This window comes from Peromyscus californicus, unplaced genomic scaffold (assembly GCF_007827085.1).
Source record: "Peromyscus californicus insignis strain IS unplaced genomic scaffold, ASM782708v3 Scaffold_3__1_contigs__length_106647218, whole genome shotgun sequence".
In the NCBI taxonomy this organism is placed as follows: Eukaryota; Metazoa; Chordata; class Mammalia; order Rodentia; family Cricetidae; genus Peromyscus; species Peromyscus californicus.
In genome coordinates, this window is record NW_026294551.1 from 72,959,839 (window position 1) to 72,985,609 (window position 25,771).

Below are 25,771 nucleotides of genomic sequence, written 5' to 3' on the forward strand. Positions count from 1 at the left end.
ATGGGTCATCTAAAAGAGCAGTATGTGCTCTTAACCATTGAGCCCTCTCTTCAGCACAAAGGGAATGTTGTCACAGATTAATTAATGATCAATATTTTATTTGAATCTCAAGTTTTTCTGTGCACAAATTTTTTATTTTGTTTATTTACATTTTTGTATTAAGTAGAAGTTGGAAAAGAAAAATATGGTTTCTGAGATGGGGAGTGTCAAGTTTCTTAACAGTCCTGTGACATTTATGTCTCCTCACTGTGCCCTCAAAGGTATTTCATGCATACCACTGTATTTTAAACTTTTTAGATAGGGTTTCATCTAACCCACACTGACATTGAACTCTGCAGTCAGGGATAATATTGAACTGCTCATCTTCATGCTTTCGTGCCTGGTATTACATACAGTTCCATGCTCCAACTTACTCTACTCTATGTGGTGTTGTAAGTGCTCTTAAGGGCACCCATATGGTGGCTCACAACTGTCTGTAACTCTAGTCCCAGGGGAATCTGATGCCCTCTTCTGGCTCCAAGGGTACCAGGCATGCACAGGGTGCACAGATACACATCCATGCAAACACTCATAAAAATAAATGAAATCCCCCTCCCAAATTAAATTATTGATAGGTTTGAGGAAAGTGTATGCTTTTGGAAAAGATTGAAATTGAATACCTATTATAATCCCACTACGTGTAACAGTATACTTTTTTCTCCTGTTTTTCTCCAGTTGAGTAACTTATTTTAAATGGTTATGGAAATTCAGCAAAATTTGGTTTTCAAATATGCTAATTATATGGTGATCTTCTCTCCTTTTCATCTAATAGGAAGATGAAATTTTGAACAGATCACCAAGAAACAGAAAGCCACGAAGAGAGTGAAACAATCTTAAGAACTTGATCTGTGATTTCCTCTCCCTCCCCTTCCCCTGCAAGTGTGGTCCTAGGAGAGGGCCTGGTATACCTTAGGTGGGAACTCAGAAAACCTCAAGACGTCACCATCTACAGGTTCCAGTGAATACTAGTCTGTAATTTTAAACATCTAGCAGTAAATAATTGCAATTGTAATGTAAAGGACCCTGTTTCTGTAGAAAAGAACATTTAACATAATGGTTGTGAAATGTAACATGAAGCAACTAACTTGTGTTTTTATTTTAATGTTTTTAAAATCTTTGGGTTTCCCCCCTTTCTTTCTTTCTTTTTTTCCCCCTTTTTTAGATAGAATTTTTGCCAATTTAAAATCTTGGCTTAATTTAATATATTAATCTGTTTGTGCAGAAATAACACCAACATTAGGAATGCTAGGGGGAATGAATTGCAGTTTTTATAACTTTTTTTTTAAGTTTGGTATTAAAACATTCATGTGTCTCTGTCCCTAAAATTGTAATCACGTTCGAGTACAGTCATTTGTGGTTATAATCTTGTTTTGTGTGCTTCCATTACTTAATTCCTCCTAAAGATATAAGAGGAATTGGATGGAAGCCCGAATTTATATCAAAGTTCTCTGAGTTATATTGAATAGACCCAAAAAGAACTAAAAGGAGACTTTGGCTGGGTGTTGGTCAGCTCATAACGTGCAGTGTTGTGTTGTCCTCGGGACTGCTCCATTCACAGACACCTATGCAGAGGACAAGAGCTGGCTTAATGCAGCAGTTCCCACTGTACTCCCCATGGAGGAGGTGGACAGCTCGCATCCTCTGGAGCACAAGGCTTTTGAAGGAATGTTGGTGGTGCCGAAGTTGACAGTTTCATCACTTGTTCCACTGCGTTGACACTGCTTTCCTCACGGATCTCCTCAGTCCCCAGCTTTCTCTGCTATGCATTTTCTTCACAGCGCAGCTTGCAGTCCGTTGCTGAAAATTATAAGCTCTGCATAGTGTTAGCTTTACTGTGATTACATCTGTTTATTTTAAGCAGGCCCACACCTTTCCAGGGTCCAACTACAGGATAGATTACAGACTTCGTTAGTGTCTATTTCTTTTACTCTGTGTAGACTTTAGAAAGTCTAATTCAGAGGTGGGCCAATTCAGAATTGACTGTAATTGAACATAGGCTAAAAGTGTTTATGGGAGGATTGACACATAGCATGAGTTATTTGACTTTTGTAGGATATTTAAAATCTTCATTTGCAGTTCATGTAAAAGTTGTGTCTTAAAATTCACACAATAAAGCAGTCCTGTTCAAAATTTTTTTTTATTGTCGCTTGAAAAATTTTTTAAAGTGAATTTATAGAGTTGTTTTCTTTTTCATGTGGAATGCAGATGGGTGCTAGAAGAGCCTCTCCCGCATCACTATAGTGTAATAATATCATTATTACACCGCATTGAAATGTATTCAGAAACAGATGTTTCAACTTCATTCTTTCTCTAGAGGAGTTACAATTGTACCGATGATACTGTTCCTTGCACTGAATATATATAAACACTCCACAGTGTTTATATTGGGGAGATACTGGGAAAGAAATATATTTGTAAAGGGTGAAGGCTGTGTTATTTGTTGTCTTTTTAAACACTGGTTCATTTCATTTCTTTTGAGGGTGGAATGCAGTTTTCTTGCTGTTCAGTGCTTTATCCCCATCTGTTGTTTGTGGTCACAGTGACCATAGCTTTGTAGCGGGTGTTCCCAAATTGTATAGAGTGAAATAAAGAGTTAATAGCAAGAAACGAATACATGTCTGCAGGTTTCTCCTTGAAGCAAACATGGGGATGATTGCTTTTTTAGAAATCTGTTTATCTGTTTAATCATTCCACATTAACATATTTCATGCCTACTTTATTTCACCCAGGCTGTAAAATGACAGATTTATTTATGTGATTGGTGGTGGTCATTGTCTTTCTGGGTCCTTCTTTCTCCCTCAAGGTGTTGAAGCTACAGCCTCCTTAAATGTCTGACACGTTAATGACCAGCAGTCATCTTATAAAAAGCTTACCGGGCTGGTGTTATAGCTCAGTAGGTAGAACTGTCAAGCATGCGCAAAGCGCCATAGGTTTGATTCCCTGGCACTGAATGAAAAAATAAAGACTCTTATTCTGATATTATGTGCTGGATTCCTTGTCGAATTGTTGTAAAATACCCATGCCTTCAGCTTGTGGTCTTCCATTTTCTTGTCCATAAAGTACTCTTCACTTCAGATTACCATGTTACTAAACGGTGTTATATTAAAGCCCTGTGTTAAGTGTCTGCTTTGACTGGACTTCATGATAACCTAGGATGCATTTTACTGTTTGAATAATGGTTTGATCTTTTCATTGGCTACTATAGAAGAGTTTGATTCAGTCGTGTATTTAACTTCCTCTGTCCAGTAGTGGGTTAGTCATTTCTGTTGTGTAAAATGGACAGCAGCTCAAAAACAGAAGTTTTCTGCATGTTTTTTTTTTTTTTTTCCAGTGCTGGGATTTGAACCAGTGCGTTACCACTGAGCTACACCCTCTCCTATATAATACTTTTTAAGATGTGTGGAAAACTTTCAACGTTTTTATTAGAAAGTAATCTTTGTGTGGGGTGTGGTAGCATATGCCTTTAATCCCAGCTCTTGGGAGGCAGAGGCAGGAGGATCTCTCTCTGAGTTCAAGACCAGCCTGGTCTGCAAAATGAGTTCCAGGACAGCTAAGGCAGATAACCTGTCTTGGAGCCGGGGGATAATCTTTGCTCAGGCTCCATATATGAGGTTATTATTGAAAGTCGTGCCCCAAGATATTTTGTGATTATTGCAATTTTAGATTGTTGCCTGAATTGAAACACTATAGTGTGTGTAGTGCTTCTAGTTCTGAAGATCGTGTACTTCCATAATGGTGCGCCCTGTAACCCCAGCACTCAGGATGCAGAAGCAGAATAAGGCCAGCAGCCTCAGCCAGACAATGCTTTTGAGGCCAATCTGGGGTACCTGACACTTCTATTTTTTTTTTTTTTTTTTTTTTTTTTTTTGGTTTTTCGAGACAGGGTTTCTCTGTGTAGCTTTGCGCTTTTTCCTGGAACTCACTTGGTAGCCCAGGCTGGCCTCGAACTCACAGAGATCCGCCTGGCTCTGCCTCCCGAGTGCTGGGATTAAAGGCGTGCGCCGCCGCCGCCGCCCGGCAACCTGACACTTCTTAAAAACAAAGTTTCATGGCTGGGTGTGTAGTAAGTGGTAATGGCACTGTAGCATGAGGCCCTGGATTCAACCCCTCAGCACTGCACACAAAAATTTAAAAAGTTGCTTGTTTAACCTGAGTGTTATTGGAACATTTACCTTTGTAGACCACTTCTTCCACCAAAAAAACTTGAGTTCCTTTTTTCTACTGCATTTGTATAAAAAATTTGGCTGTTAGCTTTTTCCCTTGTCATTTTTAAAGTAAAACTTTCATGAACCCTAGTAAGAGGTTAAGAGTAACATGTTTGAGTGGCTGGTGGTCTCTTCTAGTGTGCAGCCTCCCATCATCTCCAGATGTCAGTTGGGTTGTCAATATCCATTTAGGGTTTATTTTATTTTATTTTTTTTTTGTCCTTTTTCGGCTTTTTTCCTTCGCCCGTTTGCTTGCTAGTTGCATCAGTGGAGCCCAGCGTCTTCAAGGTTGGATTTTGAGTGACTCAGTTTTACATACCAATCGGTTTTAAGTGTAAATCCCTGGGGATCAAAGTAATTCCAGTTTCCACTAGTGAGGCTGAAGACTGCTTTTCCCTCCTCCAAGTACTGACAGTAACAGTGATTCCTAATAGATCTGTCAACTATAAAGAGAAAACCTCTACTAGCTCAATTATGAAGCTGCATGTAAAGAATTAGGTCAGAAATGGATGACCTCAAAATAGTGTGGGCAGACTGAAAAGGTAGACGGCTTCGGGTGTCTGGGTTTGGCGGCTTCCACCACATTCCGATTTACCCCGCGTTCCTCGCGAACCCGGAAGGGACTGCCTTCAGGGGGCGGTGTTGAGAAAACGTGGCTCCTCTTGGATAGGCTCCTGTCAGTCACAAGTCCGCTCTCCAGCACTGAGCCCGCCTCGGGGCTTCCCTTCCCTTCTTGCCCGAGCGTTCAGTTTAAATACCCGAGCAGTCCTAACGTGCTCGTCCCCACGCCCTCGGGCAGCGGGTTTCGTCTGGTTGGCCAGAGCTTCTGCCCATCAGCAGTGACGCAGGGTTCGCCGGCCCAGGCCCCGCCCTCTTCCGAAAGCCCCGAAAACAATTTTAAGATGGCGGCGGCAGCGGCGCGGAAAACAATGGGGCAGCGGTGCAGGGGACAGGCCGAGGCCTGAGGCGGGCGGCGCGCGCTGGCCTGGAGTCGGGCCGAGCGGGGCCGGAGGAAGACCCGCCGGCGCGCCCGAACCCGCTCCACCGCCCGCCGGGACATGGCGCGGCCGTGAGGCGGACCGGGGCCGCCAGAAGCGGAGGAGCCCTAAGTGCCAGCCGGCGCCGAGAGGCCCGGTCCCGGCCCGCGCCGCCCGCGGCCCATGGTGCTGCCTACCTGCCCCATGGCGGAGTTCGCGCTGCCGCGGCACAGCGCGGTCATGGAGCGCCTCCGCCGGCGCATCGAGCTGTGCCGGCGCCACCACAGCACCTGTGAGGCCCGCTACGAGGCCGTGTCTCCCGAGCGCCTGGAGCTCGAACGCCAGCACACCTTCGCCCTGCACCAGCGTTGTATCCAGGCCAAGGCCAAACGCGCCGGCAAGCACCGGCAGCCGCCCGCCGCCGTCCCGGCCCCGGCATCCGCTCCGGCCCCCGCCCCGGCCCCATCGGCCGCGCGCCTGGACGCAGCCGACGGCCCGGAGCACGGCCGCCCGGTCGCGGTGAGTAAGGCAGCTACTGCCGCAGCAGCCCTTTCTCCCGAAAACGTCTCCCCGACGCGGATCGGGCCTCGGAGAAACTTCCCCGGGCGTCCCCACTTCTGGGTCTGGGTCCTGCGAGGAGCCTAACATGGCAGGGAGCTGGGCGCTTGTCATCTTCGGGAAGTGGCACTGCCTTGTACTTTGGGAAAACGTTACCGTGAGGACTTTGAGTAAAGTCGGTGCTGGAAAAGCAGGAGAAGTTTAGTTGTTGATAGGCTTTTCTCCCAAACTTAATTGCCAACTGTTGAGAACTTCATCTTGGAATAGACCCGCGTTGGAGTTGCCTACCACTTAGGGCGTTCTTGCACAGTAGGCCTGGCCTCGTTTAGTCTTCAAATGTTGATTGGATCCTTGCTCCGTGGAAGGTCCGGAGCTGTAGGCAGGGTTAGGGCTTTAATATGGAAATAAGTCGCCCTTCAGTTGACAATATCCTACGGCTTTCGAATGGAAAATTGAAAAGCCTTGGGAAGCTTCAGTAAACTGTACGGTCTGCTCATTAAATTGCATAAAAAGTATTTCTTTTTTAGGGAACCCTGGAATTTTGTGAACACGAGATACTATACCATTGACAGTTCCCATTTTAACCTGCTAAGCCCGTTTAAAATTTCTGATAATATTAATAGTTGTTGAACGGGGGAAATGACGTTAGTTGTTGGTCAGCTGTGGCCTTTGGTTTTTTTAGTAACTAATCCTGAGATTTATTGGTTAGAAGTGTTGCCTCCCTGAAACTGATTTATAAAAGGGAAATGTGTGTGTGTGTGTGTGTGTGTGTGTGTGTGTGTGTGTGTGTGTGTGTTGGGGGGGTTACTAAATTCTTGGTAATTTAAAAGTAAAAATTTACAATACTTAAATTGTTCACTAATTCTCATTCATGTCTTTATTGCCTTTCACTTGGTCCATTATAATACTCTTCCCTGGGTGATGTAAAACTCATCCCTAACTAGTGGTTAAACTTTCAGTCACTTAATACCCTTCCTCTTGAAATGTTAGAATAGAAGCCTTTCTGTTGCTGAAGGGGATGAAGTTTAATCTTTGGTTGGCTTTTGGGACCAGTCTGACCTAACCTATCTTTCCATGTCCCCCACAGAATTATTGTTTTCCTTCTTTCCCACATTATCTTTGCTGCCGGACTAGAAGACAGAATACCTGGGTTCTGACCCAGCTGGTCAAGTCTTTTCGTCCCCACTTTTCTCACCTGTAAACCAAGGGTATGTTGGGCTTCTTACAAGGTTGCTTGAAGGAATCAAATGAGTATGAGGTCAGGTGTGGTAGTTCATGCCCAGAGGCAGGCAGAAAAGAAATGAGTGTGGATGTGAGTGAATTTCACAAGCTGAAAGGCCGCTAGCAGGATCTTCTCAGCACTCTTCTGAACCATGTCATCCTTCAGCTACAGCCCACCTTCCTTTGCAGTGAGTTTCTGAAAACCCAGCCCACAGCAGAACCTCCTCTATCAACTCAGTTATGAAATAGACCTATGCTGTCTGTTTTTAGCACATAGTTACCTTGCAAGGTAGACTGTAAGCTTTTGGAGTCCATACATATTTTAGGCTGTCCGAATATTTGTTGAGTGATTGATAATGAACTTGGTTGTGCTTTACCAAAATGATTTAACTGAATGAGTCACCTTTACTAACAAATCTTTCTTGAAGGAAAGATCCCCAACTCGCCTCTAATCCCTGCTTTGAATTGAGCCCAGGACTTTGTACTTACTAGGTGTCTTAGTTAGGGTTTCTATTGCTGTGAAGAGACACCATGACCATGACAACTCTTATAAAGGAAAATACTTAATTAGGGCTGGCTTACAGTTGAGAGGTTTATTTAGTCTATCATCATAGCAGGAAGCATGGCAGCACACAGGCAGACACAGTGCTGGAGAGGTAGCTGAGAGTTCTACATCTGGATCAGCAGACAGCAGGAAGAGAGTGATACTGGGCCTGGCTTGAGTATCTGAAACCTCAAAGCCCACACCCAATGGCACACTTCCTCCAACAAGGCCACTCCTACTCCAACCTAATAGTGCCAAATGAACCAACCTATGGGGCTATTTTCATTCAAACCACCGTACTAGGTAAGTTCTTTACCACCGAACTACACTCCTAACTCTACAGAAAGACTTTTGAGAGTGCTGGGTCGTCATCCTAATTGAAGTAGATTATGAAAGCTCATTTAAGAAAAAAGAGAAAAAAAAACAAAACCTTACCTTGGGGCTGGAGAGATGGCTCAGCAGTTAAAAGCACTGACTGCTTTTCCAGAGGACCTGGGTTTAATCCCAGCACCCACATGTTAGTTCACACATGTCTGTAACTCCAGTTCCAGGGCTTCTGACACCAAAAGTACTTGCACATATAAACAGTTGAACACCTCCTAGAAAGAACATTAATAGTGTTTGAGTTTCTGTCTAAAACTATGGTAAAACTTTAGAATTTACATCATTTTATGTTTTTTATTTCTGAATCACTGGAGAAAATTTGAGTTCCCATCCAGTGTTTTAAAAAGAGATGTTAGAGCCGGGGGGTGGTGGCGCACGCCTTTAGTCCCAGCACTCGGGAGGCAGAGGCAGGCGGATCTTTGTGAGTTCGAGGCCAGCCTGGTCTACAGAGCGAGATCCAGGAAAGGCGCAAAGCTACACAGAGAAACCCTGTCTCGAAAAAACAAAAACAAAAACAAAAAAAAAAAAAAAAGAGATGTTAGAACTTGAATCTGACAGGTCTTGGTGGTGCGTGCCTGTGATCCCAGGACTCAGGAGCAGAGACAGGAAGATGGCTACAAGTTCAAGACCAGCCTGGTATATGTAGCTAGGCCAGCTAGGGCTATGTAGGGAGAGCCTGTCTCAAAGGAAGGGTGGGGAGAGGGAGGCTGGAGAGATGGCTCAGCCATTAAGAGCACTTGCTGCTCTTGTAGAGGACCAGGTGTGGTTTACAGCATCCATGTGGTAGCTAACCATCTATAACTCCAGTTCCAGAAGGTGCAGTGCCCTCTTCTGGCCTCTGAGGACACTGGACACATATATGATGTACAGACATTGAGGCACAACACTCAAAAAATTGAAAATAACAACTTTTTTTTTTTGAGACACAGTTTATCTATGTAGCCCTGATTGTCCTGGAACTCACTCTGTAGACCAGGCTGGCCTAGAACTCAAGAGATCCACCTCCTCCTTCTCCCTCCCGAGTGCTGGGGTTAAAGACATATACCACCAAGCCTAGTTAGAAAACAAAATTTTAAGAATCATCTTGAGACTGACTTCTCAGTAAGTCCTTTGAGTGTGAACCCTGACCAGATGTGCCATGTCGAGTTGATGTGACCATGTTAAACCTGAGTGTCTTGTGAGCTTCAACTTTAGAGTGGGTTAGTGTTCCTCTTCAGGCTGCGAGTTACGTGATTCTAGCTGAGCTGTTCTGCCTGGGGATGGGCCCAGAGGTAAGGATCACTAAGAAAACAGTGGTGTTTCTATTTTAGTGGCTCCTTTAGAGGGGAAAAGAGGCCTTGACTCTGTACGATTTTGACTTAGAGAGCACAGCTTTGAATTTTCTTACTCCATTTTTAAAAATTTTATGTGGGTGTATGTGGGTGGGTGTGCATGCCACTGCATGCCTGTGGGAACTGGAAGAAGAGAACTTGCTGGAGTTGGTTCTCCCCTTCTACTAAGTGGGTTACAGCGATTGAACTCAGGGCATCGGGTCCGGTGGCAGCCCCCAGTACTAGCTGAGCCATCTAGACAGCTCAGGAACACAGACTTGCAGAGAGATTTTTGACAACTGTGTGTTTACTTGATCTCATTCATCTTTCCAGAAGGACTGTTAACATACCCCACCCTCCCTCCCTCCCCAGTTTTGTCAAACTGGTAGGCAGTGAGAGCACAGCCAGAGTTCCCTAACTGGCACACCTTGTGTGACAAGATCAGATATTACTAATGAGAGTTCCCCTTTACTTCATGTTGTTTTCTTCTTAAGATAAATACCCACCCAGCCAGGAGGGGAACACACACACCCTAGCAAGGACCAACTGCTCTGCTGTGTTAGAGATGAATCAGGAACAATACTTCAGGCTCTTTTCTATTCTGGCTTTTGAGGAATGAGCCTGTTCGGTTTTCTTTATAATCTGCTCTTGAAAAGAAAAATACTAGTATTCTCCCCTTGCTTGCTTGTTTTGCATGTGTTGGAAGTAGGGTATCTGCATGGGTGCTGGCATACTACCGTTGGAGTGTAGATACTCCTGAGTGTAGATTCAGGAGTTGGTTCTCCGCCATGCGGGTTCCGAGGAACAAACTCAGGTTGCCAGGCTGTGCACAAGCCCCTGACTCACTCAGGTATCTCGCTGGCCCCAAATCTAGTATCCTAGTGGCAGGATGGCCTTCTTTTTATTAGGCTTGCTAGATTATAGAAAATTATCCACCCATTTCATAAACACCTTCATTCTGTGAGTGAAAATAGTCTTTCATAGTAGTGTGAATAGTTTATTTCTATAATAAAGTGTTATAAAGGTTTATTTCGAGTCTCTCTATAAACTTTTGTTAGACTTTTGCTGTTGTGTCAAGAGGAACTTAACCCTAAGTGGTTGTGACAGTTGACAGAATTCATCCCTGTAGCTGCTTTCCTTACCTCATTTATCATTTAACTTATTATTTGTTTGTTTGGTCTGCTTTGGTTTTTTGAGACAAAGTCTCACTACAGACCAGACTGGCCTGGAACTCACAGAGATCCATCTGCCTCTGCCACCTGAGTGCTGAGATTACAGGTGCTCACCACCGTGCACATCTTAACCTGTCATCAGTAGTACAAAGAATCCCTTGTTGCCAGGGAATGACAGCACACACCTTTAATCCCAGCATTCGGGAGGCAGAGGCAGGTGGATCTCATGAGTTCCAGACCAGCCTGGGCTACTTGAGAAACCCTGTCTTGAAAAGCAGACAAAAGAATGCCTTGCTTTGATTGACCTGCTGTCACCTTTGGGTTCCAGTTGCCTTGTCATTTGTCCGTTGCTTCCCTCCCCGTCCCCACTCTGCTTTGTCCTGTGAGCCGCCTGGAGAGTCACACTTCTCTACTCCCAGTTACCCAGTGTGTCCAGCCTAAGAGTAAGACTGGAAACTCATGGAAGAGTTACACCAGTAAATTCAAAGAATACATCCTTCTGGCCAGGCAGTAGTGACTCACGCCTTTAATCCCAGCACTTGGGAAGCGGAGACAGATGGATCTCTGAGTTCCAGGCCAGCCTGGTCTACAGAGCTAGTTCCAGGGCAGCCAGGGCTACAGAGAGAAACCCTGTCTTGAAAAAAAACAAAAAGTAACAAATAAACAACAACAACAAAAATCTTTCTAAGCATAAAGAAACTACTGCACAGTGATCGTGAGGGGGTAGGGTGGGGCACAGTCTTTTGTTTTTAAAGATGACTGATGTGGCTTCAGGATCCCATTTTCCCCCTGAGGCCTCCCACCCTCCCCCGTGGTACTCATCATTTCCTTTCTCACCAGGCCTTTCCCTTAGTTTGCAAACAAGAGCAGACATTCTCTGCACTCAGTCTTTTCTCTTGTGCTTTCTCACTCTCCAACTCCTTCTGTGTTCTCCCTTCCCTCGGCCCTTTCCACCTGACAGCCCATTGTTATCTGTTGTTTACCCTCCTACTTTTCTGAAGTTGCCCCCTTAAAGGACACCAAAGATGGTATTGCCAAATTCAGTGGCGGCTTAGTCATCGCGCTGACTTCCTCCTCTGAAAGACTCTTAGCTCTGTCTCTTCTGATTTTCTTTCCAGCTTTCACTCCGTGTGTGTGTGTGTGTGTGTGTGTGTGTGTGTGTGTGTGTGTGTGTGTGTGTGTGTTTCTCAGTCTCCTTCCTATTTTTCTTTAGTTCATGTAACAAATACTTGAGCTCCTACTGTGTGGGCTAGAGTGCTCTAGGTACTAGAAGTATACCAGTGAAAAGACAAATTAAAACTTGGCTGCCATGGAGAAAAAGGACCAGTAATTTTAAAAGTTAGTTCTACTCAGGTGTGTTGATGTGCACTTATGAGCCCAGCTGCTCAGAAGGTTGAAAGGAGGGTCTCTAGTTTGAGACCAGCCTGGATAACTTAGTAAGACCCTATTTCAAAATAAATAAATGTATTTATTTATAAGATAGGGTCTCACTGCGTAGCCCTGGCTAGCCTGGAACTCAAGGGATCCACCTGCCTCTGCCTCCTGAGTGCTGGGGTTAAAAGTGTGCATCACCACACTATCAAAGATGCTCTGTTCGTTCTTATTTGAATTTAAAGGAGGCCATTGGCTGGCTGAAAGTCTTAGGAAAGAACATTCCAGATAGTCCCACCTGCACAGATTTTCTGAGTGTGACGAAAGGTCAGTGTCAGGCAGGTAGGTGGCTGGCAGGTTATGGTAAGCAGGGATAGAAGTCAGGTTCATTGGAAAGCAGTAAGCAGAGGAGTTGAAACAGAAATACAATCTGGCTTTTCTTCAGGCTTTTATTTTTAATTTTTATTACATTTATGTATTTACTGTATGGGGGAGGGGACATGGAGTTAATGGAGATTTAATTCTCCTTCTACCATGCTGGACCCAGGGGGACTCAGGTCATCAGGCTTGGTGACAGTGTCTTTACCTACTGAGCCATCTTACTGGCCTCTGGCTTTGCTGCTGCTGCTTTTTTTTTTTTTTTTTTTTTTTTTTTTTTTAAGATAATTTTGGTGCCAGGTGGAAGATATTTGTGGTTGGTGAACAGTTCCCGAAGGCAAAGACACAGGTCTGGATTGCTAGACTAGGTAGTTTGGCCATGCTGAGAAATGGACTTAAGAAAAACAGTTGGGGGAGGGGGTGGGCTGGAGATGGCCCAGTGATTTAGAACACTTACTGCTATTGCAGAGGACCCAGGTTTGAGTCCCAGCACTCACAGTAGCTCACAACTATCATAAAACTAATTCCAGAGGTTCTGAGGCCCTCTTCCTACATCTGTGGGCAGTGCATGAATGCATGCGCATACACACACACTCTCTCTCACACACACACACACACACACACATACACACACACACAAAAGCAAAACAGTTATACACATAAAATAAAAATAGAAAGAAAACTTGGGACTGAAAGTATAAGTCAATGGTAGAACATTAGCACAAGCATGACCCTGAGTTCGGTTCCCAGCTCTTGAACAGAAAGGAAAGAAAAGCAAAACAGCTTTCCTTTGCTTTTTTGTGTGTTTGTTTTAGGGAGAACAGAGACTCAGGTAGTCCAGTCTGGCCATGTAGCTAACACTGGCTCACACCCTTGGCCTCCACCTCCCAGTCTCTGGTCTTACAGGCACCACGCCTGGCTTTCTTCCTCTCAGATGTCTTTTCCTTTATGGGTGTGCATATGTGCACACATGCATGCAGGTACCAGAAGAGCGTGTCAGACCCCCTGACATGGGGCTAGGAGTGGAACTCTGCTCATCGCTGAACATCTCTCCAGCAAACTCGACACAAGATCTCACTGTGTTACCCAGGCTGTTCTTGAACTTGTGATCCTCCTGCCTTAGGCTCTAAAGTGCTGGTATTACAGGAATACAGTATTATACCTGGTTCTTTTTTACACATTTGGAAAAATATTAATGTTCCTAGGCAACTATCTCCTACTTTTTTTTTTAAATAGGTGATTTTTTTCCCCTAAGTAATGTCACTGATTCTTTTCTGACTTTGTATGTTATCTGTAATAATTTTCAAATTTCCAGGCAAGATCAATATTTCTGCCAGTCTACTGGCCATTCCCACATTTATTCCAACTTATCTAAAGTGGCCTTCTTCCCTGTCATATCTCACATGTCTTCTGTTTAGTCCACTTAGCTACCGGTATTGCTTTCCAGTGCCTCCAGCTCAGGTCCTTGTTCTTTCAACACCGGTATTAGCAGCTTGATGGGAAGGGCTGACAAAGCTGTGTGAAGGGCGCTGAAGCCTGTGGGACTAGTGGGGGAAGGGATGCCTCCTGAGTCCTGTTTGGAACACTTGAAAAGAACCGGCTTGTCAGATGAGTCTTGATTTAGCCGTGATTTTTCAAGGGTTCAATGGAGCACCAATTTTGTTGGCTATTTCACAAGTTCTAGGGACTGGTGGGATATCTTGGTGGCTCAGTGATGGAACACTTGCCTAGAGGCTCTGGGTTTGGTGTTCAGCACCACACACACATACAGAAACTGGAGTGAAATATTTGGGAGACACTAGGCTAAACAAATGTAACCAGCTTTCATAATTTAGGGCATTACAAACTATAACAGGCCGAACCCATGAAGACTTGCACACTTACCAAAAGGCATCTAATTGGACTTCGATTCCTTTAGGAAACAAAGATTTGTTTCATTTTATTTGTGTATATGTGTTTAAGACTGAGCATATGCCACATGTGGTGGTGCCTATGGAGGCGAGAAGAAGGTGTTGGATAGTCTGGAACTGGATTTAACAGGTGGAAACTTCGGTCCTTTGGAAGAGCAGCAAGCTCTCTTAACCACTGAGCCATTGCGCTCGCCCCTGGACTATGTCCTTTTGAAGCACTCTGAACCCCCTAACCCTTGACATACTAGGCCAGTGCTCTACTACTGAGCTACGTCCCTAGCCTTCTCACATAATTTTAAGTAGACCCCTCAGACTTTTCTTTTTTGAGTTAGGGTCTCACTGTGTAGCCATGGCTGGTCTGGAACTTAGAGATCCATCTGCCTCTGCCTCCTAAGTGCTGGGATGAAAGACGGGCGCCACCATGCTTGGCCAGACCTCTATAACTTTTCGTCTTAAGCCTTTAAACGTATTAAAAACCAAATGCAAGGTTAGAGCAGTGGTTTAGTGTTAAGAGCACTGGCCACTCTTCCTGAGGACCAGGTTTGGTTCACAGCACCCACGTGGTGACTTCAAACTGTCTATACTGCCAGGTGCTGGGGACCCAGTGCCCTATCTTGGCCTCTTCCAGCACCAGGCATACATGGTGTACATAGACAGACATGCAGGCAAAGCACCCATTCACATACTTTTTGGGGTTTTTTTGTTTTGTTTTTTGCTTTTTCAAGACAGGGTTTCTCTGTATAACAGCCCTGGCTGTTCTGGAACTCACTCTGTAGGCCAGGCTGGCCTCGAACTCACAGAGATCTGCCTGGCTCTGCCTCCCCAGTGCTGGGATTAAAGGCATGCACCACCACCATCCAGCTCACATACTTTTTTTAATTAAATATTAATGCATTTATTTAGGCCAGTTGTATACTGAATTACTATAATTCACCTTTAAGTGAAAAATGAAATAAAATTATATGTAACAGCCTTATACATGCTACATGCTTAATATAAATCAGCTGTTTTAGAAAGTGAAATGGTTAAAAATGCTATTTATAGTTGCAAGGAATTTAACTTCCAGAGAATTATAAATATTAACATTTAAAAATAAAATGGTTACATCACTTTTTAAATGGAGCCAGTAAATGTCTTAGCAGCATCAGCATACTATCTTTTAATAACTATTTGGAGAATGCTTTTCTTTAAACAAAATTCTGAAGCTGGCTCTGGTGACACACGCCTTTAGTCCCAGCACCTGGGAGGCAGAGGCAGGCAGATCTCTGTGAGTTTGAGGCCAGCCTGGTCTACACAGTGAGTTCCAGGACAGCCAGAGCTACACAGAGAAACCTGTCTCAAAAAAACAAAAACAAAACAACAACAACAAAAACTTTGAATCATTACTTTTTCTCTTAGAACTTACATTCTTTTATATTTTACACTGACTCCACATATGTATTTTGATTTTAACATAATGTCTATAAAAATCTTTTTATTGATCACTCTTCCATATTTCTCTGTGACAAAAATAAATGTATAAATTGAACTTCAGACTTTCATTGTTTCCCTTCAGCGTGTGTATGGTACAGGGGATTGAACCCAGAGTTTCTTGTGGATTCTACTTCTAAACCTGTGCCCCAAGCTTTTTTGTTTTTTTTTGTTTTGTTTGAGACAGGGTTTCTCTCTATAACAGCTCTGACTGTCCTGGAACTCTTTGTAGACCAGGCTGACCTTGAAATCATTGAGATCCTCCTGCCTCTGCCTCCCAAGTGCTGAAATTAAAGCACTGCCACCACCTGGCTAGCCTTTTTGCTTGTTTGTTTGTTTGTTTGTTTTTTAACAATAAATTAAAAAGAAGTTGGTTCCTAGAAAAGAATACATGTGCAGAATCTAGGGCTTTTTTTTTATGATTTATTCACTTGTACTCCATGCACATTGGGTTTTGCCTGCATGTATGTATGTATGTATGTATGTATGTATGAATGAATGAAGGATCCCCTGGAACTGGAGCCACACACAGCTGTGCACTGCCATGTGGGTGCTGGGAACTGAACCCAGGTCCTTCGGAAGAGCAGCAGCACTCCTAGTCTCCAGCCCCACAATTTGATTTTAAATAAAACAGCCTCTGGAAGGAACAGTGAGAGGGAGAGAAGTGAGAGGTAAAGGGGGCAGTGACTATGGTCAGACTAGATTGTAGGCATACATGACTGTCACGATAACAGATTATTTTGTTCAAATGATGAATACTAATTATTGAGGAATAAAAGTGTGGACATGTGTGTCTGTGTACCACATCTGTTTCTTGAGTTGCATTATAATGATTTAGTATGCAGAGAACAACCAGTGCATCATATATTTGTTTTAGACAGGTTTCTCTATGTAGACCTGGCTGTCCTGGATCTCCCTGTGTAGTCCAGCCTGGTTCAAAATTCAGAGAGATGCACCTGCTTCTGCCTCCCAAGTGTTGGGATCAAAGGTGTGCACCACCACCTGGCTAAAACAGAAGATGTTTTTTTTTTTCTTTTTTTTTTTTTTTAACCAAGACAGGGTTTCACTGTGTTACACATACTGTTAATAGCATCAGAAAATAGCTCACTGACTCTGCTGTTCTGCATACTCAGTGCAATTCCGTCCATGCCTCCCATGTCACGAAAGAAGTGCTGGGATTATGATGCACGCCACCTCGTCCGTTTGTCTTACCTGGGTTCTGGAGGCTGCACTCGGTGATGAGGCTGGCACAACCAGCGCCTTCACCTACTGTGCCATCTTGCCCACCCTGGAATATTGTTTTTACAAAAATTCAGATTTTTTTTTGTGTGTGTGTGTATGTGTACCATGTATGTGGCTGGTGTCAGAAAAGGGTGTCAGACCCCTAGGACTAGAGTTACAGACAATTGTGACCCACCATGTGGGTGCTGGGGAAAAAAATTGGGGTCCACTGAAAGAACAACCTGTGCTTTTAACCATTGAGCCATCTTTCCAGCCCCTGGACTATCACTTTGTTTTGTTTTGAGACAGGGTTTCTTTGTGTAGCCTTGGCTGTCCTAGAACTAGTTCTGTAGACCAAGCTGGCCTGGAACTCAGAGATCTACCTGCCTCTGCCTCCCAGAGTGCCTAGGGGAATATTACTTTTAAAAGAAGGAAATCCTGAGTTCGAGGCTGCCGGCTGCGCTGTCCGGTTGTTGGGCTCCTGCTTCTCGGCCCCGTGGCCCGCTCTCCCTGGCGCGCCGCCCCTAGGAAGCTCAGACCGCTGTGGTTGGCGGCTGCCGGCCCTTCGGTGCTCCAGCGCTAGGCATCCAGGCCCAGTGACCGTCGGTAGCGTAGGTAGGCACCGCGAGCCGAGCCTCCCGGCGGCCCGGGAGCGGCGAAAGAGCGAGTCCGAGAGGTTCCTGGGGGCAGGTGGCACCGCGAAGATGGTCGCCAAGCAGAGGATCCGTATGGCCAACGAGAAGCACAGCAAGAACATCACTCAGCACGGCAACGTTGCCAAGACCTCGAGAAATGCCCCCGAAGAGAAAGCGTCGGTAGGACCCTGGTTATTGGCCCTCTTCATTTTTGTTGTTTGTGGCTCTGCAATTTTCCAGATTATTCAAAGTATCAGGATGGGCATGTGAAGTGACTGACCTTAAGATGTTTCCATTCTCCTGTGAATTTTAGCTTGAACTCATTCCTGATGTTTGATGCCCTAGTTTAAAACAATTCAGTAAATCATCCTGCCTCAGGATGACGTTTTCATATCATCCTTCATGTGGCATTCCAAGGTTTCATCAAGAATCATTCCAGGTTTTCTAGTCCATACCACAGTGCCTTGCAAAAGCACCACATGAATAAAGCAATAAAATTTGATTATTAAGTTAAAAAAAAAAAAAAAAAGAAGGAAATCCTGTCTTTTTAAGTGTGTGTGTATGTGCAGACCAGAGGTCTGGTACCAGATGCCTTTCTGGGTCACTTTTCACTAGTTTTGTTTGTTTGTTTTTGTTTTGTTTGTTTTGTTTTTTGTTTTTCGAGACAGGGTTTCTCTGTGTAGCTTTGGTGTCTGTCCTGGATCTCACTCTGTAGACCAGGCTGACCTCGAACTCACAGAGATTCGCCCACCTCTGCCTCCCAAATGCTGGGATTAAAGGTGTGTGCCACCACAGCCCAGGTCCACTGTATTTTTTGAACAGAGTCTCTCACTGATTCCCACACTCACCAGTTGGCTAGCCTGGCTGTCTGGCAAGCTCTTGGGGTCCACCTATCTTTGTTTCCATTCCCCACTCTTAATCCCATGCCCAGGTGCGTGTGCGTGTAGTTGCTGGTAATCCAAACTCAGCTCAAGTTTACACCAAAGGCACTGTACTGACTGAGCCATCTCCTCGCCCCAGTCTTTTCATTTTGAACATGATGAACCCAGAGGCTAGTCTAAATGAAACCAGTCACAAAAAGACAAACACTACATCATTCCACTTGTATGAGATACTAAAAAGAATTCAAGTGGAAGTTGGCTCCTGGGTCTGAGGGAGTGTACAAAAGAGAATGTCCGGTGGATGTTGACTTTTAGGGCTTTGTGGTGGCTTTGTTCTTAGTGTTGAAGGTTGAACCCAGGCCTCGTCATGCTAAGCAGATGCTCCACCATTGAACATCCTCAGCCTCTAAGGTTTCAGTTACATGGAAGACAAAGACATTCTAGTGATGTTTTATACAACAGTGTCTATACATGTGTGTGTGTTAGTCTCCCCTACTGGGCTTCTTACATGGGTTTTGAGACTGGAACTCAAATGGGCAGGCTTGCACAGTTAACTTTTACCCAGTGAATCACCTCTTGCCTTGGATGTGTTTTTGATCAGACGACAAGTTATGTTACAAATCATAGATCCTGAAAATTTTTCTAATTTGTATGGAATTGTTTTTTTTTTCCAGTTGTGTGTATGTGTATGTGTGCCTATATGTGTAAGCATGTTTGTTTTGTAGGCACTCTTATATAGGGGTGTGTATGCGTTGTAGGTGGAAGTCCCTCAGTAGCTCTTCCACCTTATTCTTTAAGGTTTCTCAATCAAACCCTGAGCTCACTGATATGGCTAGTTTTGCTAACCAGCTTGCTCTGAGGAGGCCCTGTATACACCTTCTGAAGCAGGAATAAGAGGCAGGCTCCCATGCCTACCTGGCATTTATATGAGATCCGATGACCCAGACTGTAGTCCTCAGATGAACCACTGAGCCATCATCACCCCATGCCCTGTTTGGGATTAATCAAAGTGTAGGATATTGCCTTTTTTTTTTTTTTTTCCCCTAGACAGGGTTTCTCTGTGTAGCCTTGGCTGTCCTGAACTCACTCTGTAGACCAGGCTAGCCTCGAATTTGAACATCCACCTGCCTCTGCTTCCCCAGTGCTGGGATTAAAGGTGTGTGCCACCACCGCCTGGCTAAGGATGTTGTCATTTTAAAGGCAATTCAAAGAAACATGTCCATGATTTTCTTCCTACATGTGAGACAAGGAAAATTTTTGTTTGTTTATCTTATTTCATATTCATTTCAGCCTCACATAGTAGACGTTATTTGTTCAATTTGCATGTAACTAAACTGAGACTGACATTGTAGGCTAATTTGACAAAGTTGCCAGCTAAGCGGTAGAACCAGAATCAAACTAAAGACCTGGTCCGGGGTCTTTATCCTCTCACTGGGCTCCTCAGTTTCTGCAGGCGGATCATATATGTGAAAGCACTCTAAGAATTACAGATTTGGCCGGGCGGCGGTGGCGCACACCTTTAATCCCAGCACTGGGGAGGCAGAGGCAGGTGGATCTGTGTGTTCGAGGCCAGCCTGGTCTACAGAGTGAGATCCAGGACAGGCACCAAAACTACACAGAGAAATCCTGTCTCGAAAAACAAACAAATGAAAAAATTACAGTTTTAGGAAATAAATTGCTGGTTTGTATTTTATTCAGTAGAGAACCGTTGTTTTTATCAAAGACTTTGTGACAGAGAGCCATGAGGTCCCTCCTAGCAGCACATTTAACTGTTTACCTCCTTGCTTACCCGCACTGTCCCTACCTTTCACCTTCCTTCCTTCTTTTCATTGTTGTTTGCCCAGACTGGCCTCAACTCTGTGGCTGAGGCTGGCCTTGAACTCCTGTCCTCTTGCCTTTACCTTTCCTGTGCTGAAATTACTGCTGTTCACCATGGATCCGAGGCTCTTCTTTCTGTTGTAATGAGCCTCAGGGATGTGGATATCCTAGCCCTGGGTGGTGTGGGAGTAAGTAAGTGATTAGTTCCAGGTCAGGTCGTTCATGCATCCACATGCACCCTTGCACGGCCTCACAGAGCGGGATACGCTTCCTCATCCTGTTAGTTTGAGTTTAACCATACAATTTTCTTTGGCCACTAAGATTTGGTTTGGAAGCTGGGAAAATACATATTATGCATTCACAGACAGGAAGAGCAGAGTCTTAGAAAATGTTACAATATTAAGTGTATCTGTGGAATTCATACACATGTAATTCTCCCAAACAGTAGAGAACAGGGGCAGCAAAAAGGATGTGGGTGATGCAGGGCTGTGAGACACTGGCCTCGTCACTGTCAGCGGTGCTGAGACCAGGGACTGTGAAGGGTGTGCTCTCTTTCTCGTTGGTCCTTCGGTTTGGTTTTGGCGATTGAGGATTGAACTGCAGGCACTGTGCTTGGGAGGCAGACACTGTACTACTGTGCTGTGTCCTCGGCTTGTTTCAGTTTGTGGAGACAAGGTCTAGCTGTGCCCTCAGCTGGACTTGAACTTGTGATTCTCCTGCTTTCCTCACAGATCCGGGGATGTATGGGTGAGCACCCCCTCTAGCTGCTGAAACTTGTATTTTATCTAGGCATAGATTTACCAGGTAAATGGAAATTTACATTTATCAGGATCTCAGACAGGAACGAGACAGGAGGAGTATTTCATCAGAAACAGTTGAAAGGGAATTTTCAGAGTTCTGTTATAAAGCAAGAAGAGAGAATTGGTTGTGCTGCTGCACAGCTACCCAGCTCATTAGGGATCCAGGCCCCTGGCTCACCACCTCCTTGTCGAGAGGGTCTGTGAGAGACTGAAGGACAGCTAGACCTGTGCACCAAAGTCTGATGGGTAGATCAGCTCAGCATAGTGGACCTGAAGATCCTGGGTGACAGGGGTGGGAGTGAGGGGGTATGTACAAAGGCTCTGCAGAACAGGCTGCCTTTATCCAGGAGACAGATGAGCTGATATCTGTCTCCTGGAGGCAGCCTGTACTCAACAGTGACTTTTAGACTGCTTAACCCCTGCTGTCCTTGAGCGATGAACAGCTCAGTCCTCTCATCCCCAAACAGACTTTTTGTCATTTATTGTTTGAGATGGGGTGGCTTTGTAGCCTAGGTTAGCCTCAAACTCCTGCCTTTATGCTAAGAATTCTAAGATGACAGTGTGTGCCACCATGCCTGGGGCTTTTTTCTTTTTTAAGAAAGTCTCACTGTCACCTAGTGTGGTCTTAAACTCCCAGACTCAAGCAGTCATCCCTCCTCAGCCTTTCAAGCACCTCAGCACTGTGGGGTGCCTAGTTTGTTTGGTTTTTTTATAGTGTTGTCTCGGGGCCTTGTTTTGCTAGGCAAGGACTCCACACTCAGCTATATCATCAATTATCAGCCCTGTAATCTAATTTTTAAGCAAGTTCCCAACAATATCAGAGGTGAGGCCTGGAGGCTGGAGAGATGACTCAGCAGTTAAGAGCATTGGCTGCTCTTCCATAGGATCCAGGTTCAATTCCTAGCACCTACATGGCTCCTCACAGCTGTCTATTATAGCTGGAAGTTTTCCTGTGTCCTGCAGCCGCTTGGTCCCAAATAAACACACAGAGGCTTAATATTAGTTACAAACTGTTTGGCCTATGGCTCAAGCTTATCATTAACTAGCTTTTACAACCTACTTCAACCCATTTCTATTAATCTTAAGTTTTGCCACGTGGCTTTGTGGCGTACCTGTGTTCCCCATTACATCTTGCTCTTCCAGCAGTGCTCAGCGTCTCCTCCCACTCCCCCTTTCTTCTCTTTGTCTCTCCCTTGGATTCCCCTCCTGGCTCAATTCTGCCTTGCCATAGGCCATAGCAGCTTCTTTATTAACCAATGGTAGCAGCACATATTCCTAGGTACAGAAAGACCATCCCACAGTAATCTAACTCCAGGTCCAGGTGATCTGACATTCTCTTCTGGCCTCTACAAGCACTGCATGCATGTAGTACACAGACTTACATGCAGACTAAACATCCATACTCATAAGATTTAAAAAAAAAAAAATGAAGCCTGGGGCTTTCCTGCTGACACTGACCCCTGTGGGAAGTCACTTCTGGGGTGAATTTACACTAGGACTTCAGAGTGTGTGTGGGCTTGGTTTTGGTTTTCAGACAGGCTCTTCCCATGTAACCCAGTCTAAAACCATCTGAGTTCCGGGACTACATGTGTGTACTGTCACCCCTAACTTGTTTTTCTGTTTTGTTTTGTTTTGGAACAGGGTTTCTCTGTGTAGCCCTGGCTGTTCTGGAACTTGCTTTGTAGACCAGGCTGACCTAGAACTCAGAGATCTGCCTGCCTCTGCCTCCCAAGTGCTGGGACTGAAGACATGTGCCACCACTGCCTGGCTTTTTTTTTTTTAATTGAAAAAATAAAACAAAGAAGAACTATATATCAGGTAAAAAAGGGAATAAAGTCAGGCATGGCGGCTTACATCTGTCATCCTAGCACTTAGGAGGCAGAGGCAGGATTGAGGCCAGCCTGGGCTACAGAGCAAGACCCTGCATCAAAAACAGAAAAAGGGCCGGGCGGTGGTGGTGGCGCACACTTTTAATTCCAGCACTTGGGAGGCAGAGCCAGACGGATCTCTGTGAGTTCAAGGCCAGCCTGATCTACAGAGCGAGATCCAGGACAGGCACCAAAACTACACAGAGAAACCTTGTCTCGAAAAACAAAACCAAAAAGAAGAAGAAGGAGAAGAAGAAGAAGAATTTGGAGGACAGCTCAGCAGTCCGAATATCAGAACAATAGAAATAATCGTAAGAGAAGAGCAGCAGGAAATGACATAGAGAATTTAGTTTGACAGCTGCAGGGAGTAAGCAGCGACATTGAAGGGTACGCTTGTGCCCAGCACTAGGTTGGTGTCACAGACCTGCTTCAGGAAGGAGGCTCCTCTGTGACAGGGTAAGACCCACAGCAGCAGTAGGAAGCAGGAAGGGAGCTGAACAGTCCTTCAAAGTCCTCAGAGAGGCTCTGGGGAAATGGCGAATGCAGGAGGAGTCAGCTTGCTGGGTTGCTGTGCTGGCTCACCTGTACCACAGCGCTCAGGAGGATGGGCAAGTGTGCTTTTGACTTAGCCAGACGTGTCAGAGTGTTGGACTCTAGGGTCAGTGGGTAAGGTGGACAGTGATTGAGGAGAATACCTGATTTCAGCCTTGGGACTCTGTGCACACACACACACGTAGTGTGTGGGTCAGAGGACAACTTGCAGAGTTCTGGGGAACAAACTCAGGTTGTTAGTCTTGGCAGCAGGCATCTTTACTCACCGAATTATCCAGCTGGCCCTCTGTCAGTTTTAAATAAGGGCTTTATTGAGATAACATTCACATGCCGTATCCGTCTCCCATTTTAGATGCCCAGTGCGGTAGGCATTTTAGTCTGTTCGTGGAGTTGTAGAGCCAATGTACTGTCAGCTATAGATGGTTTTCATGGAATAGTAAGAAATCCTCCATAGTGGGAAAGCCAACCCCTCCTCCTCCCCCATCATTCCCTCCTCCCCCATCATTCCCTCCTCCCCCATCATTCCCTCCTCCCCATTTCAGTCCCTCCTCCTTCCCCTTTCACGGCCCTCTTTCAGTCTCTCCTTCTCCTCAGCCCCTCCCCCTCCCCTTTAGTCCCAGGCAACTACTTACTGTGTCTACTCTTCAAACTGAGTTTGAGAAAGAATAACTCTCTATGCTCACTCTCCAGGCCCTCCTACTTTGTAACGTCTGAAACTGCTCAGGGAATTTCATCAGTGACGCTCTAATTGCTGGACGTGTACAGTGGTTACCTTTCTGTTCTATTTGGCCTGCCAATCTCCTTTATGCTCTGTTTGCTTCCCCTTCCCTGAGCGATAAGGTCTGCTGCTCATGCTCCAGCCACATGTCCTGCTGAGCTCTTTCCACAGAGCGCATAGTTACTCACTACTCTTAGATATGACTGAGATGAAGTTCACCTTGTTCCTCTTCAACGAGGAGGGTACAAAGGCATTCAAACTAGCTAGAAAGCCTTTCTCCTTCCCTGCAAGTAAACTATAACCTCCTGAATTGTCTCCAGCCTGACTCTGACATACTTCCTTTCCTTTCATGAGGCCCTCTCATTTTTCAGAGACAACTCACACTACTTCAGGGGCTCAACTGGTGGAGTCACCAGCTAAAGAACTTCAAGGCCAGCCTGGGCTATGTGAGCTAGTTTAAGAGAGAAACGGGGAGACTGGTGGACAGAGTGACCTTTCCAGACTACCTTGGTAGTTTCCTCGTGATCTAATTGTCTCACAGTAAACACTTAGGACGGTGGTGGCAAGCAGCTCTCTGGGTGCTGCCAGCGCACTGCCCTTTACCAGTGTACTCAGTGAACCTGTTTTCTTCCTGGAAGGAAACAGTACTGTGTGCATACTGCAGCGTGTCTGTAGTCCCAGCGTTAGGGAAGAAGGCAGCAAGACCCTGACTCATAATAACCCTCCAGAAAGTACTTAGGCACCAAACTGTGAAGTCTCCTGGAGTGAACTTGACATCTTCAGGATGTCCCTGGCAAGTGGAAGGAACCCCTGTAAATGGAGGCAGAGTTTTTCTGTCCCCACTGCCTTGATCCCAAATAAACACACAAAAGCTTCTATTAATTACAAAATGCTTGGTCAATAGCTCAGGCTTATTAACTAGCTCTTACTTTTAAATTAATCCATTTCTATTTATATATTGTCACGTGGCCCGTGGCTTTACCTGTCCTCTGGCATCTTGCTTCTTGGGCAGCTTGCTCACGTCTCTCTGGACTCTGCCTTTCTTCAGCCTCAGTTTGATTGTCCCACCTTACTTTTTCCTGCCTTGCTATAGGCCAAACAGCTTTACTGTTAACCAATGAGAGTAATAGATATTCACAACTTACAGAAGGACCATCCCACAGCAAGCCTCCAGAGGCCTGTGTCTTCCCCATGCTGGGTTGTTTGCATTCTAAATGGTGACTGTTCTAAACTAGAGGCAAATGTATAAAAGCAGCCATTTTAAACGACAGGGTCTGCAGAAGCAGTTCTGTTGTACTCCTTTTCCTTGAAGTATCTTTTGGTTTGGGTTTTTCTCTGTGTAGCCCTGGCTGTCCTGGAACTAGCTCTGTAGATCAGACTGGCCTTGAACTCAGAGATCCCACCTGCCTCTGCCTCCTGAGTGCTGGGATTAAAGGTATTCATCACCACCGCCCGACTTCTTTAAGTATCTTAAAAAGAATTGCTGTGGGCCTCTGTGCTCTTCTTTTTCTAGGGATAATGTGAATGAGGCTCTTCATTCTTTGCTGAGGGGAACATTTGTATGATCTGAAACTCTGATGCATGCCCTTTGCCCACTGGCATTTCATCTGCAAGATTAGATTGAGGGATCTGCAGCAGACTCCAACAGGATCCTTCCCAAGATAGCCAGATAACTGAACACTGAAAGCTGTAGAAAACCTATGGGATTTACTGAGTTTTATTGGATATACAGTAACAAT

At 45.0% G+C, this 25,771-nt stretch overlaps 3 protein-coding genes across 3 annotated transcripts in view; all 3 read left to right on the plus strand.

The window, feature by feature from the left end:
* Canx (calnexin) overlaps positions 1–2,650 on the plus strand; it is a 29,673-nt gene extending 27,023 nt beyond the window's left edge. Inside the window, exon 15 of the mRNA XM_052758053.1 lies at positions 812–2,650. Within this exon, the coding sequence (XP_052614013.1) occupies positions 812–865 (54 nt within the window). The 3' untranslated portion in view covers positions 866–2,650. The remainder of the gene's footprint in view (positions 1–811) is intronic.
* Positions 2,651–3,914: 1,264 nt separating this feature from the next.
* Positions 3,915–25,771, plus strand: part of Maml1 (mastermind like transcriptional coactivator 1) — a 42,512-nt gene continuing 20,655 nt past the window's right edge. Inside the window, exon 1 of the mRNA XM_052758052.1 lies at positions 3,915–5,740. Within this exon, the coding sequence (XP_052614012.1) occupies positions 5,405–5,740 (336 nt within the window). The 5' untranslated portion in view covers positions 3,915–5,404. The remainder of the gene's footprint in view (positions 5,741–25,771) is intronic.
* On the plus strand, positions 17,354–17,773 carry LOC128122458 (stress-associated endoplasmic reticulum protein 1-like). The gene has a single exon (XM_052758054.1). It carries the CDS (start codon positions 17,465–17,467, stop codon positions 17,663–17,665), a length of 201 nt encoding a protein of 66 aa, XP_052614014.1. The 5' UTR covers positions 17,354–17,464; the 3' UTR covers positions 17,666–17,773.